At 44.3% G+C, this 18,974-nt stretch overlaps 1 gene segment (V, D, J or C); it reads right to left on the reverse strand.

Moving 5' to 3' along the window:
* Window positions 1-18,974, reverse strand: part of LOC106999633 (immunoglobulin heavy variable 4-4-like) — a 76,002-nt gene that overhangs the window by 31,402 nt on the left and 25,626 nt on the right. Inside the window, 1 exon segment of the V gene segment in view lies at window positions 17,858-17,881. Within this exon segment, the coding sequence occupies window positions 17,858-17,881 (24 nt within the window).

Here is an 18,974-nt window from a genome sequence, read left to right on the forward strand (position 1 = left end):
TACTGAAGAGCTTTCCCATTTTCTTGACAATCTTTCCCCGAGAAAGGGGACAATCACATAAATCGTTCTGTACCAAAGTGTCTGTCTGGGAGAGAATGAGAGCCTGAACTTCTAAAACACATCCAGACCCACCTCCTTCCTTATCACCATTACAAAACTAAGAAATTACACTTTAGGGGCAAGCCTCTAAAACCGGTATCCGAAGGGCTGAAATAGATACTCTAGAGGATGGAACAAGGTGACAATACAAAGCCAGGCAGAAAATAAAAACCCATTGTTGCTATTAATACTGTAATCAGTTGGCTCTAGCTTAGGTAGATTGTCATTGATAACTGGGCTGGGTCTGATTCCAATCAGAGAAGAATGGGAGAAGGTAAAATGCCGTGATGTTTCAGCAGGTTCAGCTCTCTCGGAGACTTCCAGCCTGCATTTATTTACAGTTGGTCTTATGAACATTGAACAGGCCTACACATCTCTTGTTATTATTATCCCATATATCCCACAGAAAATTGGCAAGTCCATCTGCAACTTGACAAACCTGAATATCAGACAGAAAGAAACTCTAAAGTAAAGTGATATTTATTTGAGAATACGCATTGCAATGGGAATGTGCATGGGCACATTTGGGTAGGTAAATAAGGAAAGTGTTTTAAAGAGAAAAATGAGGAGGGCCACATATGCGATTTTGAGACAATTAACCTGGGATAAAATGACCAATAACCAGGGTGGCATCAGTCTAATATTGCACAGGCAGCTCTGCGCAGATGTACTTGTAATTATTACTTGTACTTGTACTTGTAGAAGTAATTGTTTTAAGGTTGTGCTGGCCTTTGTGCAAAGTTGTGGTTTTGCAGAATCTATTTATGACAGTTCTTGTTACGGAAGACATGTGTTTGAGAACCCTCCCTCATGGTCTGTCCAGTTCCATTTCCCAGGGTTTTAACACGAATTCTTCCATTTTGATTCTGACAACTTTCATAGTCTCTTTCGAACACTATGATGAGAAAAGTAACTCTATGACAATTTGCACAGCAGAGGATCAAGTCCACATCCACATCTCATCCCCTTCACTACTGATGACCACACGCAATCTCAGATGAGTCTCCACACAACACCATGGAATGACCTGAGTCATGAGAAGGAAAGAAAGTCCTATCAGCCTCTTTCACCTGGCTGCAGGAGCCACAGCCTGAGACCCACCTGAGCTCCCAGGAAAGGGCTTGAGGCCTGGAATTTAGACCACACGGGTTACATCTCCCTTTATCAGGAAGCAGGAAAAGCAAATGGAAAACTGAAAGCCAAAAGTGAAAGCCACAACTTAAAAAAAAAAAAAAGAAAATGGATATAGCAAAAGAAATAACTAAACTAAATAACAACAACTAAAAAGAAAGAATACGGAAAGCAAAAGAAATATTAAAACAGTGCTGATACTGAATTTCATATTCCATTGTCAAGAGAAGGGTCATATATGGAAGCTGTGAGTTTCTATATGACACTGACCCTGGTACAGACTCCATCTTTGGTATGATCAGAAACCATAAACAGTATTTGAACCATGGAATTTCACTAAGGTTACTGTTCTGGGTCTGATTGGAGATGACCCACAAGAACACCTAAGCTTTTTCAGGACTGATCTTTTTGACATTGGTTGATACTTTTTCTACTCTGTAAGTGTCAATCTACATCTTGTGCATGGCAAAATATGTCCTCACATTACCATGATTATATATATATATATATGTGTGTGTGTGTGTGTGTGTGTGTGTGTATAAAACAGTGGTACACACAGAATTCTAAAATGAAGAGGTTCCCTAAAGAAAGTGACAGAAGAAGATGATGAAGTCCCATATCCTGAGAGAAAACCAGCCTCTAACCTTCATGTGAACCTGCCTCTGGAGTGGACTCTGATCAGTGGACCTGAGTGACCCCTGTAGCTGATTTCCCCACAGCGTTCCTGTAGGGAGGTTTGTGACTGAGCTCACATTGACTTCTCCTCACTGTGTTTCTTACAGTAATAGACAGCCATGGTGTCGGCAATCAAACTGTTTATCTGCAGATACAGTGAGTTCTTGGTGTTTTCTCTGGAGATGGTGAATCAGCCCTTCACAGAGTCTGAGTAGTATGTGCCTCCACCACTAGCATTAATATAAGACCCACTCCAGTCCCTTCCCTGGAGGTTGGTCCACCTAGTGCATGCCATAGCTACTGAAGGTGAATCCAGAGGCTGCACAGGAGAGTCACAGGGATGCCCCAGGCTGTACCAAGCCTCCCCCAGACTCTACCAGCTACACCTCACATTGGACACCTGCAAACACAGAGACATTCGTGTCAGAAACTACCACACAGATCCACTGTTTCTGTCACTCATATCCACTCACAGTCAATATTTCTAGTTCTTCTTGATCGTCTTTTAGAACAATAGCAAAGAAAACCCAGTGCATTCCTAACTCCACGGCATGTCTTCAGTGTCTAGTGCTAATTACTCAATGGAAGCACCTTGGTATTCCAGGGCTGGGGCTTCTCTCCAAGAGCTGTGGAGTCGGGGCTGGGCTGGTTTTCATCAGCTGAGAGAGGGCCCTAGTTTCATGTATCCTAATATACAGAAATCTATGGTTTGGGATGCCTGAGGAGAGGGGAAGGTCAAGAGAAGATGAAAGATTCCTGGGAGATTTACATTGAAAGTTAATATTGATCAATGAGATGATTATGTGGTTTTTACTTCTGTTTATATGATGAATCACGTTTACTGATTTATGTATGTTTGAGAATGGAATACAATACAGTCATGAGAATAAGATCATCTTATTTGCAGCAACATAGATGGAGCTGGAGGTCATTATCCTAAGGAAACTAACGCAGTAACAGAAAATTACATACCATCTGTTCTCATGTATAAGTGGGAGCTAATCATATTAACACAAAGAAAACAACAGACACGAGTTCCTACTCAAGTGTGGAGGGTGAGAGGAGGGTGAGAATTGAAAAACTACATATCAGGTACTATGCTTATTTCCTTGGTGACAAAATAATCTGTACATCAAACCAGCATAACTCACAATTTACTTATAAAACAAAACTTGCACAGGTTCTTCTGAACCTAAAATAAAAGTTTAAAAATATTTTGGCTAGTTTTTCATTATTAATACAACACCTGAATACACCTTAGCTATTGCAAATGCTCTCTAGAATATTTTTGTGTCCGTTTTTTATTATATTTTAACATAAAAAACCTTAGATTTATATAACTATACAAGATAATAATGCATTTTGAAACTTCATAGTCACACCCATATATACAGACATAGACACACACACCCGGCAATGAAACATATATGTGCACAGGCAAAAATAAATGCATTTCCAAACATCAAAGTGGCATACATTTGTTTCTATGTTATCCTATTTAATTTATATGGATTTATTTGTATTTATAGTTTAAGGTTTTAGTACAAAGTAACATTCTTCTATGAGTAAGTCTGTCTATTCCAATGTAAATTAAGAAATATATGTAAATGCGTGTTTTAGTAAAACTTACTGTAACTGCCATTATTGACAAATGTATCAATGAAATATACAATGGTATTCTTCACATACTCTGTGCTGGCTTATTTCCCATTTTTACTAATAGCATACTTTTTAAATAAATGTTTTAATGCATTTAATGTTATAAATAAATATAATAATCAAAAAGGTAAACATCTCTATTAAAATTGTGTTACATGATTGGTTGAAATAACGTTGTACTTTACAAAAGGCATCACCTCTTTTCCAATTTAAATAGCATTTAAATATTAAATTAAAATAAAATATTAAGTATTAAATTAAAAAGTAGCTATTTCCAGTTTAAAGACTTTTTTTTTTGCAATGGCTTCACATGAATTTTTAACATAAACTCAATAGGTTGTTTATTTGACAATATTCCTGAATGCCAGAGAATATCCGTAAATATAGAACTAATATCAGCCCAGGGTTCCCAGGATTAACTCACAATGATAGCTTGCTAGAGGGTGGTCCAAGAATGTGCAAACACATTAGGGATTTGGGCTTTATCATCAAAGCACTAGTGAGCCCCAGGACTGAGCACACAGGGGGCAGCAGGAGCTGCAGAGCCCACTCTGTGGTACTTAGGGAAGGGAGGGGATGCGGGGGGGGTGATGTCTGCAGGACCGTAGAAAGAGGTGAGGAGGCAGAGAGTCTGCAAGTAGATGAGCATATTCTTGGAACAGTTGCCTGCGTATACTTGGTTGGCTTCAGTGATCATAAAGGGAAGTGAACTGATTCACCAGACATGGATGAGACAAAGTAAACAGACTTGCTGATTCCTTGAATGGAAACTGAGGATTATAAAAGATTTGGACAGAAGAAGGGAAGGTGGAGAAACAGACTGAGGGGCAGAACACCAGGAGCCACCAAAGTGTAGGACAGAAGCCCTTAAAAGTGGGGTTTCATCTTCACAATCAGCAGATGAAAGAGAAAGAAAGTCAACACCATGCGTATGCTGAGTTATTGTTAGAAAACCTTTATAAAAGTGTGACTGACACAGCACAGTAACAAAATCTGTTTGTGGAAATAGTTTGAAGTAAGCATACACAATTTCTTCATTTTAAAATTGTACTGAGATACTATTGCTAGTATTATTACAAAAATATAAAGATTTAAAAGTTTAATTGAATTTCCGTTCTAAGTTAAGATTTTGTAGGTAAGAGAAACATGGATTCCAAGGAAGAAATGGCAAAAGACGTGCAGAAGACTTTCACTTCACCAGGTCAGGAATCACAAAGCCTAAATAAAGAAACCCACCCTCCCCAGGGACCTGATGAGGCACTGCTTCCTAACAGAACCCTAATGTCCTGACCGCCCCCTAGTGTTCTTAGCGCCCCCTGGTGTCCCGAGCGCCCCCTGTTGATGCTGAGCTCCCCCTTGTGTCCTAAGCGTCACCTTATGTCCTGAGCGCCCCCTGGTGGTTCTGAGCGACCACTGGTGTCCTGAGCGCCCCCGGGTGGTTCTGAGCGACCACTGGTGTCCTGAGCGCCCCCTGGTGGTTCTGAGCGACCACTGGTGTCCTGAGCGCCCCCTGGTGGTTCTGAGCGACCGCTGGAGTCCTGGGCGCCCCCTGGTGGTTCTGAGCTCCCCCTTGTGTCCTGAGCTCCACCTCATGTCCTGAGCACCCCCTTTTGGTTCTGAGTGTCCCCTGGTGTCCTGAGCGCCCCCTGGTGGTTGCTGACCCTCTCCTGGTGATTCACAAGTGCCCCCTGGTGGTTCTGAGCGACGGCTGGTGTCCTGAGCGCCCCCTGGTGTTCTTAGCGCCCCCTGGTGTCCCGAGCGCCCCCTGTTGGTGCAGAGCTCCCCGTTGTGTTCTAAGCGTCACTTTATGTCCTGAGTGCCTCCTGGTGGTTCTGAGCAACCGCTGGAGTCCTGAGTGCCCCCACGTGGTCCTGAGCTCCCCCTTGTGTCCTGAGCTCCACCTCATGTCCTGAGCGCCCCCTGGTGATTCTGAGCAGCCCCTGGTGTCCTGAGCGCCCCCTCGTGGTTGCTGACCCTCTCCTGGTGATTCATAAGCGCCCCCTGGTGGTTCTGAGCGACGGCTGATGTCCTGAGCGCCCCCTGGTGTTCTTAGCGCCCCCTGGTGTCCCGAGCGCCCCCTGTTGGTGCGGAGCTCCCCCGTTGTGTTCTAAGCGTCACCTTATGTCCTGAGCGCCCCCTGGTGGTTCTGAGCGACCACTGGCATCCTGAGCGCCCCCTGGTGGTTCTGAGCTCCCCCTTGTGTCCTGAGCTCCGCCTCATGTTCTGAGCACCCCTTTTTGGTTCTGAGTGTCCCCTGGTGTCCTGAGCGCCCCCTGGTGGTTGCTGACCCTCTCCTGGTGATTCATAAGCGCCCCCTGGTGGTTCTGAGCAGACCCTGGTGTCCTGAGTATCCCCTTTGTGTCCTGAGCGCCCTCTGGTGTCCTGATCCTCCCCTTGTGTCCTCAGCACCCCCTGGGGTCCTCACCACCCTGAGGTGGTTCTGAGCACCCCCTGGTGGCTCCTGAGTCCTCCTTTGTGTCCCCACTGCCTCCTTATGGTTCTGAGCTCCCCTTGGTAGCTCTGAGCAGTGTCTGTCACACAGTCCCCTCCTGTCTCCCTGCAGGGAGGTTTGTATCTGGGCTCAGACACAAACACAGATGTCCCCTAACTGTGTTGGGTTGCCACACAGATGTCTCCTAACTGTGTCTCTCATGGTAATACATGGCCTTCTCCTCGGCTCTCAGGTTGGTCATTTTGAGGGAGACCATGCTGACAAGGGTGTCCCTGATGATTCTGATTTTTCTTTGTATTGATGGAGGGTACCGCTAACAAATGCCACTTGAATCACTCACTGTTGCCTCCCACACCAACCCCTGTCCTGAAGCCTGCTGGGTTGAGATCATGCTAGAGTCAATGAAGGTAAATTCAGAGACTTTGTAAAAAAGGTTCTGAGAATTGTTGGGCTGTACCATTTCTCTTCCAGATTCCACCAGTGAACTTCATGTAGGACTTTTACAAACACAGAGGGAACAGACAGAGAAGCAGCCACAGGTAGGCATGATCCACAGGGACCCTACCTCTGAGAATAAAAAGAGAACCCCATATTAGCACAGACCCTAAGGTGTGGACACTGAGAAAGGGCACAGACATCAGGTGGCATCCGCTTCATGAACAGGGGATAAGCTGTCCATGGGCCATTTTATAAGCATGGGTGGGTGGCACATTTACACCTCTTTCTCACTGTGGACAAAGATGTACTGTTCAGCAGGGCTCATCCCTCTGCCTCTAGACTTCAGGGAGGGCAGGGTCAAAGAATCACTGAAACTGGATGCTCCAGCTTAATCTTTCCATCACTCTCTTCTTTTTCTCTACTGTAAGCCTGGTTTAGTTATTTTTATGGTATCAACCTTCATCAACAAATAAGTCAAGGAAGTACATGAAAAGAAAGTGTTAGGAAGAGTTAGTACTTGAACAGGAACCTGTTTGCATGTCTCCTACTACAGAGTCAGTTCTGGGGTGAAATTCCTGAGGAAAGAGTAATGCTCATAGTAGGTGAGAGTGTCATTTGTAGCATTTGGAAAAATATAATTTTCCAATCTGTCCTTAGGCAACTACTGATCTTTTTTTTTTTGTTACTTTGGATTCATTTTCATTTTTTATAATTCCTAGAAATAGAATCATACTTTTATGCACTTTTGTGTGTTGGCTTATTTTAGCATACATTTTTGTGAATATGACAATTTTTTTTGTATCAAAGTTGTATTACTCAGAGTTCTCTAGAGAAATAGAACTAATATAACATATGTATAGAGGAAATATAGTTTATTAGAATTTTCTCACAAAATTACAAAATGAAAGTTCCATGATAGGCTTTCTAAAAGCTTGGGAAGAAAAAGAAACTGGTAGTGGCTTAGTCTAAGTCCATAAGTCTCAAAACCAGAAAAGCCAACAGCGAACACTTCATTCTCTGACCAAGGGCCTAAGAGCCCTCAGCAAGCCCCTGCTTCACGCCCCATAGTCCAACTGCCAAAGAACGTGAAATCTTATGTCCAAGGGCAGGAAGAGTGGAAAAAGGCAGCCAGCAAGGAAAACAAAGCAAAACAAAACAAAAACAGAAGGCGGAGCAAGCAATGTTATCTCGTCTTCTTCCAACTGCTTTATTCTAGCTGTGCTGACAGCAGAGTGGATGGTGTCCATCCATATTGAGGCTGGGTCTTTCTCTTGCAGGCTGCTTACTCAAATGTCAACCTCCTCTGGCAAAACCCAAGAGACACACAAAGAAACAATACTTTCCCAGCCATCTAGGCATCCTTTAATCCAATCAACTTAACACCTAATATTAACTATCACAAGCCATCCCCTTGTTGTCACATCACCCGAACTCATGCTTGATCTCCAAATAAAGACCTGAACTACTTTGAAACATTTGTTTATGATGATTTTCACCTTCTTATTATATCTTCTTGAGTAGCTTAATAATCAACATTCTGAATTTCTTATCTGGTGTTTTAAAGACTTCATTTTGGTTCAAGTTTATTGCTGGAGACCTAGTGTGACCTTTTTGGGACCTTATAGCACCCTGTTTTGTCATATTACTTGAGTTATTTTTCTCATTTCCTCTCATTTTGGTAGACTATTTCTTCTAATTATTATTGAATTTATGTTTGTTTTAACTGTTTTTTTGTTTGTTTTTAAATTTATTTTTTCCCTTAAGAATGAGATCCAGTCTTATTCTTTTACATGTGGCTTGCTAGTTTTCCCAGTACCATTTATTAAATATGGTGTCTATTTTCCAATTTATATTTTTGTATGCTTTGTAAAACATCAGTTGGCTTTACATATTTGGCTTTATTTCTGGGTTCTCTATTTTGTTCCAGTGGTCTATGAGCCTACATTATATCAGTACCATATTGTTTTGGTAACTGCAGCCTTGTGGTATAATTTGAAGTTCAGTAATGTGATGGCTCCATTTTTTTTTTCTTATTAGGATTTATTTGGCTATTTGGGCTTTTTTGGTTTCATATGAATTTTCGCATTTTTTAAATTCTATAAAAAGTAATGTGGGTATTTTCATAAGAATTGCATTGAATCTGTAGATTGCTTTGGGCATTATGGTCATTTTCACAATATTACTTCTTCCAATCCATGAGCATGGGATGCATTTCCATTTGTTTGTGTCATCTATGATTTCTTTTAGCAGTGTTTTGTAGTTCTCCTTGTAGAGATCTTCTACTTTTTTGGTTAAGTATATTCCTAAATATCTTTTCGTAGCTTCTGTAAAAGAAATGGAGTTCTTGCTTTGATTGTCAGCTTTGTGGTTGTTGATATATAGCAGTGCTACCAATTTGTGTACATTTATTTTGTGACCTGAGACATAAGTGAATTCATTTACTAAAACTGACAGTATTTTGGAGGAGTCTAGGGTTTTCTAGGTATATAATCACTTCATCTGTAAACAGTGATAGTTTGACTTTCTCTTTCTCAATTTAGATGCCCTTTATTTTTCTCTCATGAATGATTGCTCTGGGTAAAACTTCCGGCACTATGTTGAATAGAATTGGTGAACATGGACATTCTTGTATTGTTTGTGTTCCCAGGGGGAATGCTTTTAACTTTCTCGCATTCAGCATGATGTTGGGTGTGAGTTTTTCCTATATAACCTTTATTAGTTTGAGATCAGTTCCTTCTATGCCTATTTGACTTAGAATTTTTATAATTAAAAACACTGAATTTTGTTAAATGCTTTTTCTGCATCTATTGAGATAATCCTACGGTTTATGTTTTTAATTCCGTTTATGTGATGTCTTACATTTGTTGACTTGTGTATATTCAAATAGCCCTTCCATTTCTGAGATGAAACCTACTTTTATCATGACGAATTATCTTTTGGATGTGCTGTTGGACTAGGTTAGCTATTTTTTTGAGTATTTTTGCATCTATATTTACCAGGAAAATTCATATGTAGAATGTGTATGTGTGTGTGTGTGCGCGCGCACGCGTGTGTGTTTTCCTGGTTTGGGTATCTGGGTTATAGTAGCTTTAGAGATTAATTTAGGGAGAATTCCTTTTTTCTAAATTAAAAAAAAACAGTTTCAGAAAAAATGATAGCAATTTTTCTTTGAGTTTTGTGTAGACTTCAACTGTGAGTTCACCTGGCCCTGTTTTGTTGTTGGCATTGTTGGCAATTCTTGAATTACTGATTCAATCTCACTGTTTGTTATTCATCTATTCAAAGTAACGGTTTCTTCTTGATTTAATCTAGGAGAGTTGTATGTTTCTAGGAATTTTTCCATTTCCTCTAAGTCTTCTACATTGTGCACATGAAGCTGTACATAGTAGTCTCAAATTATTTTATGTATTAGCAGTGTAGATTGTATTGTCTCATTTCATTTCTAATTGAGCTTATTTGGATCTTTCCTCTTCTTTTGTTAATATGGCTAATGGTCCATGAATTTGATTATTTTTTCAAATAACCAACTTTTTGTTTCATTGGTTTTTTTGTATTTTTTGTTTGATTTTCACTTAGTTCTGCTCTTATCTTTGTCGTTTCTTTTCTTCTTCTGGCTCTAGGTTTAGTTTGTTCTGACTACTCCAGTTTCTTGAGGTGTGACACTGTTGCAGAAATTCAGGAGGGCAAGGGAGACCTCAGGGTATAGTAGGAGGATCTTTTATTGAGTGCACTCCTTCCCAGTGAACTCAACGTCCAAAAAACTGGGCCCTGAACAAAGACAAGGTTTTGCTTATATACCTACTCCTAAGTGGCACAAACGCGAATGTACAGAGGCAAGACAAAGGCTGTTAATCAAACTAACACAGGCTTATAACTCAAGTTTAGTGTACTCCTTACTATGCTGCCCAGATGGTCATTATCTGCTTAGCTCAAAGGAGTCTCACAAAGACTCATCTTGCAATCCCCACTATGGTGTCTAGCTAGCTACAAGCCAGAACTGCTCAGGCTATACTGCTTAGATGAAGAAGCAGGAACCTACAATCACTAACTATAGGAAAAAAAGAAACTCCTAAAACTTACAGAGCAAGGAGCAAGGTATACTTTACATAGCAGAGGGGATGGGATTCGATGGGGAAGTTCACTTACACTAAAGGAGAGACAGGAAAACTTATGTCTTTTCATCCTTATGTTGAGGGAGTGCTGGGAGAGTCTTCAGAGCACATTCCTCTGAGCTCTGGTCCTTAGATAACATTATTGAAACTTTGTCTGTTACTGCCTTTGAAACGAGTCAGCCTAACACAGGCAGCTTATTTCTTTCTCTTTTTTAATTTCTATTTTCTTGTTTCTTTAATTTTTTTCTTTTTTCCCACCTCATACCTCACCTTTGATGCCTCCTATGTATGAAATTTTAATAGAAGTCATCACTACAACTTTGTTCTTCGTGATAAGGCAAGTTTTCTTCATTTGGTACAGCTTGGTATCTAGTTAGAGCCATTAGTCAAGTGGTGATGGTTCTGTCAACTACAGCTTCTATAGTTGATTGGATGCCTCTGATGAGGGGGAGTAAGAGGCAGGGGAGTATTAAACAGCCTCCTAATATAGCTAGTACTATCCAATTGATGTTTTAAAACCGCCAAAGGTTGAAAACCAATCTCCAAAAAGGGAATCTAGAGACCATATTGACTTCCAGGTCTGAACTGGGACATGAGTTATCTTTCACATTCTTGCAGTTATTTCCATGAAGGCCTTTCCATAATCATCAATTTCTAAACAACAATGTGTCAGATTAAACTTCCCGCCTACACCTCCTTCTTGGGCTAGAAGGTAGTCCAAGCCTAGCTTATTTTGATAACTGGCATTTCTCATCTTTGTGGCTTGCTGGGCCAGCAGGTGCAATGCATTTGCAGTTTCATTGGTGATGATTTCAAGTACTGCCTGCAACCTTATGATGCGGCTGAGCATGTAAATAGGGGTACAGTATCCCTGCAGCCCATCTTATGCCCATGTATCTGGCCTATAGTATTGAATTATTCTTTCAGGAGGCCAGTCAGTGTCCTTCCAATCTCCTATCTTTATATCCTTTTTTAGGTCTATATTCCTTTTGCTCCTTCCCTTAATTTCATCACAGATAGGATACCCTAAAACCTCTACCTGTTGTAATGGGTGCAGGAAGAAAGATGGTTTTATTGTCCCTAACACGCAGGCCCCTGTCCAATTGGCAGGTAATTGCCAGTAAGCTCATGGCCCACAGATCAATAGAGGCCAGAAGGTGCTTGCCAGCTGTTTGGTGCCTCTAGCTGATACCAGGAGTGGATTAAAGAGGGAAAACGGGAAAATGGATTGCGATGTGGCAACCTGGTTGTATCTTTACCTTGCTTATATTTGCCCCACCATAAAGTTTTCCCTAATATCGCATTGTAATATTGCTGTCCTAGGCAGATTAATTCCCCTACTGGGTTTGTAAAGGCTTTTCCCCAGTGGCCAATGCAGAATCTTCCAAAGACAGATGATTTTAGCAGCCAGACACTTGAGCTCGCGAGTGCCAGCTCTGGGGATGAAAGGGTTAAAGTGTAATTTTCTTGAGGCAATAGCTCTTTTGCTTCCCAAGGCCACTGGTATCCCATATTTGTTCCTCCACAGACATAGCATGAGGAAACACCTAAGCTGTCAGCTGTTTTCAGCCAACCGTGCGAACAGATCTACAGCTATAGGAGGAGGCGCTTCAGGTACCTGCTGCTTAAAGTGCTCATTGAATGACTTAAAGACCTGGAACTGCTGCTGGGCCAGAAGGAATCGGTTTTCTTTTTATATATATATGATATAGACATAGACTCTTGAGTCTATTTCTTGGCTGCTGGCTTGTACCTCTAGTGGCGCTTTTAAACCTGTAGTCCATACGGGCCGATTTGGCTCCAAGATGGTAAGATTCACAGGATTGCAAATGCTAGTTTTACAATCTGGTTCTGAAGGTATTTTGGTAAGCATGATTAGCCCTGGTGATTGTTGGTTAGTAGACCATGTGGCACAGCCCCAGCAAGTTGTTACCGGGGAACTGGTGGAGCAAGCAGGGGGTGCACACTTATTTTTATGGCAGCTATTGTAGTACTCCATGGAACTGTGGATTACGGGAAAGAGTGAGTCTATGGATGTTATCCAGCAAATATCAAAATACAAAGATGTGACTCTTTTGTGGGAGAGAGAAACTTTGGTCTTGTTTAAGAGACTTCCTTCCCTTGACCCAGTGTGAATCTCAAACCAGGTCCCAGGTAAAAGCTTAGGGTGATAGTATGCATAAAGCTAGCTATCCCCTGGGTCAGAAACTGAATAGTTTGTTTGGTTGCACATACAAGTCCCCAGAGGGGTTCCTGTGCGTTCATAGTATGTATGGTACAACAAAGTCATAACTAGTGTATTTCCTATCCATGTAGTACGCATGCAATGTGGGCATTCCTCTATAGGCGCTTCCTCTCCTAGTACAGACATGGGGATCAACAGAAACAAGGCAAGGTGTAGTATTCTTACACCTAGCATTGGCAGGGTGGAGGAGATTTGTTGAAGCAATAGCACAGCAGTAATATAATTAATAATACAAATAAGATTACTGGTCCTAAGATCTCTGGCCGTATTTACTCATCTGATGATGACTCCTCAAGCTTCAGCTTCCAGTGCGACTAGAGCAGAGCTTGCTGTTTCCTCAAACTTCTGCCATGCATAGACTGCTCAGCTTCCGAAGTGAGCAGAGCAGGGCTGTTGTCGTCTCTGCTAGGAGCCCAGTCTCGTCACAGGATCAGCTGGATCGGATGGTCTGGGTCCTGCTGGCTGGTCCTCTGGTCCTGGGCTGCCGGTTTCAGCCAGTCGTGGTGGATCCAAGGCATGATTTCTGCAACTTTAACAGCAGTGGGAGTGAACAAAATTACAACATGGGGCCCATCACATATGGGTCCCAGAGTTGCGATTCCGTTTCTTAACCCCAACAAGGTCCCCTGGTTTGAAAGGGTGTACTGGCTCTGTCAGACTAATGGACATTCTTTCTTGTACCCAGCCATGCACTTTCTGCATAGTTAGCCCTAAAGCCTGCATTTGCCTCCTTAGAGTTCTCCTAACTCACAGAGATCACCTTTATTTGACCTGTGATTCGGGGGGGGCCACCCGAATAAAATCTTATAGGGTGAATACCTGGTTTGTCTTGTGGGGGTGCACCTGACTTGGAGGAGGACCACGGGTAAGACCTGATCCCATCTCAGGTGAGTTTCCTGACAAAATTTCTTCAGTAGCTGCCTGAGTGTCCAGTTCATGTGCTTCACTTTACCTGAGCTCTGCACCTTTAGGTTGTATATAATTTTCATTTTATTCTTAATGGTCGAGTTAAGTCCTGCGCTATTTCAGCCACAAATGCCAGTCCATTGTCTAACCCCAGAGTCAGGGGTAGTCCAAATCTGGGAATAATGTCTCTTAACAATACCTTGGTCACCTCTCATGCCTTCTCTGTTTGGGTGGAGAAGGCCTCGATCCATCCTGAAAAGCTACAGACAAGCACCAACATGTACCAATAGCCTCCTGCTCAGGACAATTCGGTGAAGTCCATAAGCAGGTTTTCACACGGCATGGCTCTTCTTTCCTGAATTCCTGGGGGTTTGAGTGGGCCCTTGTCGAGGATTATTCTGAGCACAAGTTAAACACTGTTCCCAAACTGCTCAAGTGACAGCAGTAAGCTGGGGCACATAGAAGTGACAACTAGTAATGTCTCTAGTGCCGTTTTTCCCATGTGAGTCCCTTGGTGGAACTGTTTTACAAATCTGGGTGCCACCATTTCAGGTATGGCCAGCCTCCCACTGGAGAATTTCCACCACCTTCCTTCAATGTAGCTCCCATTTTCTTGGGCAAACAAAGCCATTTCATTTGGAGTGTAGCTTGGGAGGGGAATCTCCGGGAGGGGAATCTCTGGGAGGACAGGCATAGCTAAGGCGTCCTCTTCAGAAGGTGGAGTCACCATTGCAGCCTGCTTTGCTTCCCTGCCTGCCTGTTTCCTTTCACCTCTGATGTTCCTGCCCTCTGGTGCCCCCTACAGTGCACTACGGCCACCTGCTTCCGGGCCCACACAGCATCTAAGAGCTGTAGAATTTCTGCCTTGTACTTTCTTTCTTTTCCTCCAGCAGTCAAGAGTCCTCTTTCTTTGTAAATAGCCCCATGAACATGCAGAGTGGCAAAAGCGTATTCAGAGTCTGTGTAAGTATTTGCCTTTTGGTCTTTTGCTAGCCAATGAGCCCTTGTCAGAATTATTAGCTCTGCTTTCTGAGCAGAAGTTCCTGTAGGCAAAGACCACGCCTCTGCTACCGAGTCCAAAGTCACTGCTGCCCGCTCGGCGGGCCTCCTCTAGGATGAAGCTGCTCCCATCGGTAAAATATTCAATGTCCGGGTCCCCAAGGGGCCTATCTGTCAAATCTCTCTGGCTTGAGAACACTTCATCTACTACGTCCGCACAGCAATGAAGGGGGCAAGGTAGCCGGGTTTAGGGTAGTCACAGTCTCCTAAGTTATGCAGGGATTTTCACATAAGAGTTCTTGATAGTAAATCATTCTCGGATTTGACAACCATTGGTGCCCCCTTTTGTCCATTAAAGTTATAACTGAATGTGGTACCTGGATTATCAGTTGCTGTCCCAAGGTCAGTTGATTAGCTTCTTGTACCAGTGAAGCAGTAGCAGCTAACGCCTTAAACAAGGAGGCCATCCGAGTGCCACACTGTCTAATTGCCTGGATAAATATGCCACCGGGTGGCGCCATGACCCTAGGACTTGAGTTAGGACCCCTATGACCATTTCCTTTTGCTCATGGACATATAAAAAGAAAGGCTTAGTTAGGTCTGGCAGCCCTAAAGCTGGAGCTTGAGTCAAGGCTCCTTTGATTTATTTAAAGGCCTTTCCCGGGTTGGCCTCCCAGAGGAGGGGCTCTTTCTCTCCCCGCTTTGTGTCTTCATACAATGGCTTAGCCGTTAGTGAGAAATCTGGGATCCAGATGCAGCAGAACCCAGCTGCCTTTAGTAACGCTCTGATTTGTCGCCAGGTGATTGGAGAGGGAAGCACACAAACAGCCTGCTTTCATTCACTACCGAGCAATCTTTTCCCTTGGCTTATACAGAAGCCTAAATACTGGACACTTTCAGAGCAGATTTGATCCTTTTTCCCTGACCCTTTATATCTTGCCTTCCATAACAGGGGCAGGAGGTCTTAGGTCCCCTGAAAGCAGTCCTCACAGCTTGGGGCTGCTAGAAGAGGATCATCAGTGTACTGGAGCAAGACACAGTCACTGCTTGGTGGGGTGTAGGCTTTAAGGTCTGAGGCCAGTGCCTCTTCAAAGATTGTGAGAGAGTTCTTAAATCCCTGTGGGAGTCTTGTCCAAGTATACTGTGATTCACCCCCTTGCAAAGCAAAAATAGGCTGACTAATCGGGGCCAGCTGGAGACAGAAAAACGTGTCCTTCAAATCTAGGACTGTAAACAAAGTGGCAGTCACTGGAATAGGTGCCATTAAAGTATAAGGGTTTGGCACCACTGGGTGGATGGTCACCGTGGCCTGGTTTACTGCACACAAGTCCTGAACTGGCCTATATTCCCCAGACAGCTTCCACACTGGCAAGAGAGGGGTGTTCCATAGTGACTGGCATTTGACTATGGTTCTCTGCTTGTGAAGCCACTCCAAGTGTTTGTGGACTCTCCGTATGGCCTCAGGGAGGAGCAGTACTGATGGACCTGAACCAGAGTTGCTCCTGGTTTTAACTCCACTGTAATTGGTGCCTGATTTACTGCCAGTCCAGGCAGGTTCCTTTCAGCCCAGACTCCAGGAGTTTTAGTAAGTAACCCATGCATTTAACTTACTCCTGGTTCTGGAGTCTTTCTTGCATATAGTCTCCATTCCTCAGCCCGTGGGACAGTCAGGGTTAACACCATAGCCTCTGGGTGAGCTGGATTTAAAGTTACATCCCCTTGTGGCCCAAATGTAACCTGTGCCTCCAGTTTTCAAAGCAAGTCTCTTCCCAGCAAAGGAACTGGGCAATTTGGGAGGTATAGAAATTCATGTTGGACTCGTCGTCCTCCTTTAACATACCTCTTTGACGGACAGAAAGGCCTCTTTTCTGAGACTCCAGTGGCTCCTACAATAGTTGCACAGTCCTTGGATGGCGACCCTATAGGTCGGGTCACTACCAAGTGCTCAGCCCCAGGATCTACTGTAAATTCCACTGGTTGGTCCCCACTTCTAATCTGAACATAGGCTCTTGGGGGTCCAATGAGAAAGAGCCCGGTCTCTCCTAGTCCTCATATCCTTCAACCCCAGCCAGTCCGATCAGATCCGTGTCTGGTTCCTCCCGGGTGCGGCAGCCCCCTGCTGGTGGCCTTCCCATACCATGGCCCTGACCATTCTCCTTGTTACCATTCTCTGGACACTCGTTCTTCCAGCGCCCTTTCCTTTTGCACGGCGCACAGTGATCTCTTTCTAGTCTCAGCTGACTCTCAGATCCCCATCCAGTCTGGCCTCTTCCATGCCCTCGTCCACGCCCGCATCCCCTTGCAAAACCAGCTTCCTCTCCTGTAAGGGCAGCTGCCAGTAAATCAGCCTTCTTCTTAAGCCTTCAGTCAGCCTCCCTCTTTGCCTCCTGATCTCGGTTAATGCACACCTTGGTGGCTACCTCAATAAGCTGAGTAGCATTCATACCCGTGAAACCTTCCATCTTCTGCAACTGCCGCCTGATATTGCCCTGGGCCTGCCCTACAAATGCTGTATTTACCACATGCTGATTCTCAGTAGTCTCAGGGTTGAACAGGGTGTACAGCTGACACGCCTCACAAAGTCTCTCATAAAACTGGCTTGGGCTCTCATCTGCTCCCTGGAGCACCTCCGAGATTTTTCCTATATTAACTGCTTTTCTCCCACCATCCTTCAGCCCATGCAAGGTTGCCTCTCAGTGCCGCTGCAGCTGCTGCCACTGGGATGCATCATTTGGGTCCCAGGTGGGGTCTGTTTCAGGGAACTGGACCCTGTGCATGTGCCTGGGCTTTAACTGTCTGCAGGTGCATTAGCTTCTAGCCACTGGAGGGCTGCCTGTGTCACTCTCTGCCATTCCTCCATATTTAACAGGGTCGAAAGAAGCTGTTTGCAATCAGGCCAGGTTGGATTGTGTGTCTGAAAAATGGACTGCATCAAGTCTATGAGAGCCTGTGGCTTTTCTGTCTAGGAAGGGGTATGATGCTTCCAGTTCAGGAGGTCAGTGGTTGAAGAGGGCTGGTAAATGAAAGTTCACTCTCCCCGCTGGATGTAGCCGTGCTCATCATAATAGACAGGTCCTCTCGTCTCCCTGAGGTGCATTTGCAGGACTCAGGTGCGGCCAGACCTGAGATGGCCTGCCTGACTTCCCGGACTTTCCACTTAACTTTCTGCAGCTCCAATTCCTCCTTCTCAGGTGAGGCTGGGGGTGTGTACCCACCCGGATTTAACTCCTCATGGGCGGATGGAGCTGCTGGCCTAACAACTGAACCTGCAGTGGGAGCAGTTGGTCTCGGCAAAGCGGGGTAGACTGGAACATAGGAGGAAGGGGAAATTCTGTTTCCCCCTGAGGTGGCTGCAGAATTGGTTTATCTCAGCTTTCCTGTGACTTTCCCTTTTTCTTTGCAGCTGCCAGCACGGCTGATTTTACTTTCATTTTGTGTTCAGCTGCTCAGGCCACTAGCGTCTTGCAATATGCTGCTGGGGGATGCAACCACGCTGGTTGATTTTGTATAATATTGAGCCATGAATCGATGTAGGGAAATTGATCTGGATACCCTTGCTGTTCTCCCACCCCCATCACCACCTTAAACACCTGGCCAATCACCTCCCTATCTAGAGTACCCTCGGCCGGCCGGCCGACCCCAAAAGAAGGCCATTCTGACTCACAGAGAGTTCTCAACCTTTGGGGGGGGTCAGCTTAGTTCCATAATCCCCTGCAAAACCTTTCTTAAAATTCTTTAACGTACATTCCAGTGGAGTGAGTTTCAACAATTTTCTTCCTATTTCCTCCCTCTGTGACGCACACTCATCCTGACTATCTTTACGGACCAACCAGACCGTCTCCTGTTACGGGAGTTTTCAGTGGCCGCCTGGCCAGGAGAGTTCCTTATCCCACCACATATTAGCCACATCGCCACTGTCCCTGGCGGCCCCAGACTCCACTGGGAGGACATGGTCCACACTGAGATCTGTGCCTCCCCTGGAACCGTCTCTTTCAGGCCCTTTCACACACTTGCCCTCCCGCAGTTCTCTTTCCTAACCGACTTAGCGAGCCTCTCTCGCGTATCCTGCAGTTGGGGTGGCTGCTTTATCCGAATTAGTGAACCACTCCCGCCCCCCAGCCTCTCTCCACCCTGGGAAGACATCAGGCTCCCCTCTGTCCTCATGAGACGGGTCCTGTCTTGGGCCCCCAAACCGGACAGTGGTTCAGTAGCACTGCCTCTGTGATCATCATCCTGTTACCCTTTCCAGGTTCCATTG

Source organism: Macaca mulatta, chromosome 7 (genome assembly GCF_049350105.2).
Source record: "Macaca mulatta isolate MMU2019108-1 chromosome 7, T2T-MMU8v2.0, whole genome shotgun sequence".
Taxonomy (NCBI): Eukaryota; Metazoa; Chordata; class Mammalia; order Primates; family Cercopithecidae; genus Macaca; species Macaca mulatta.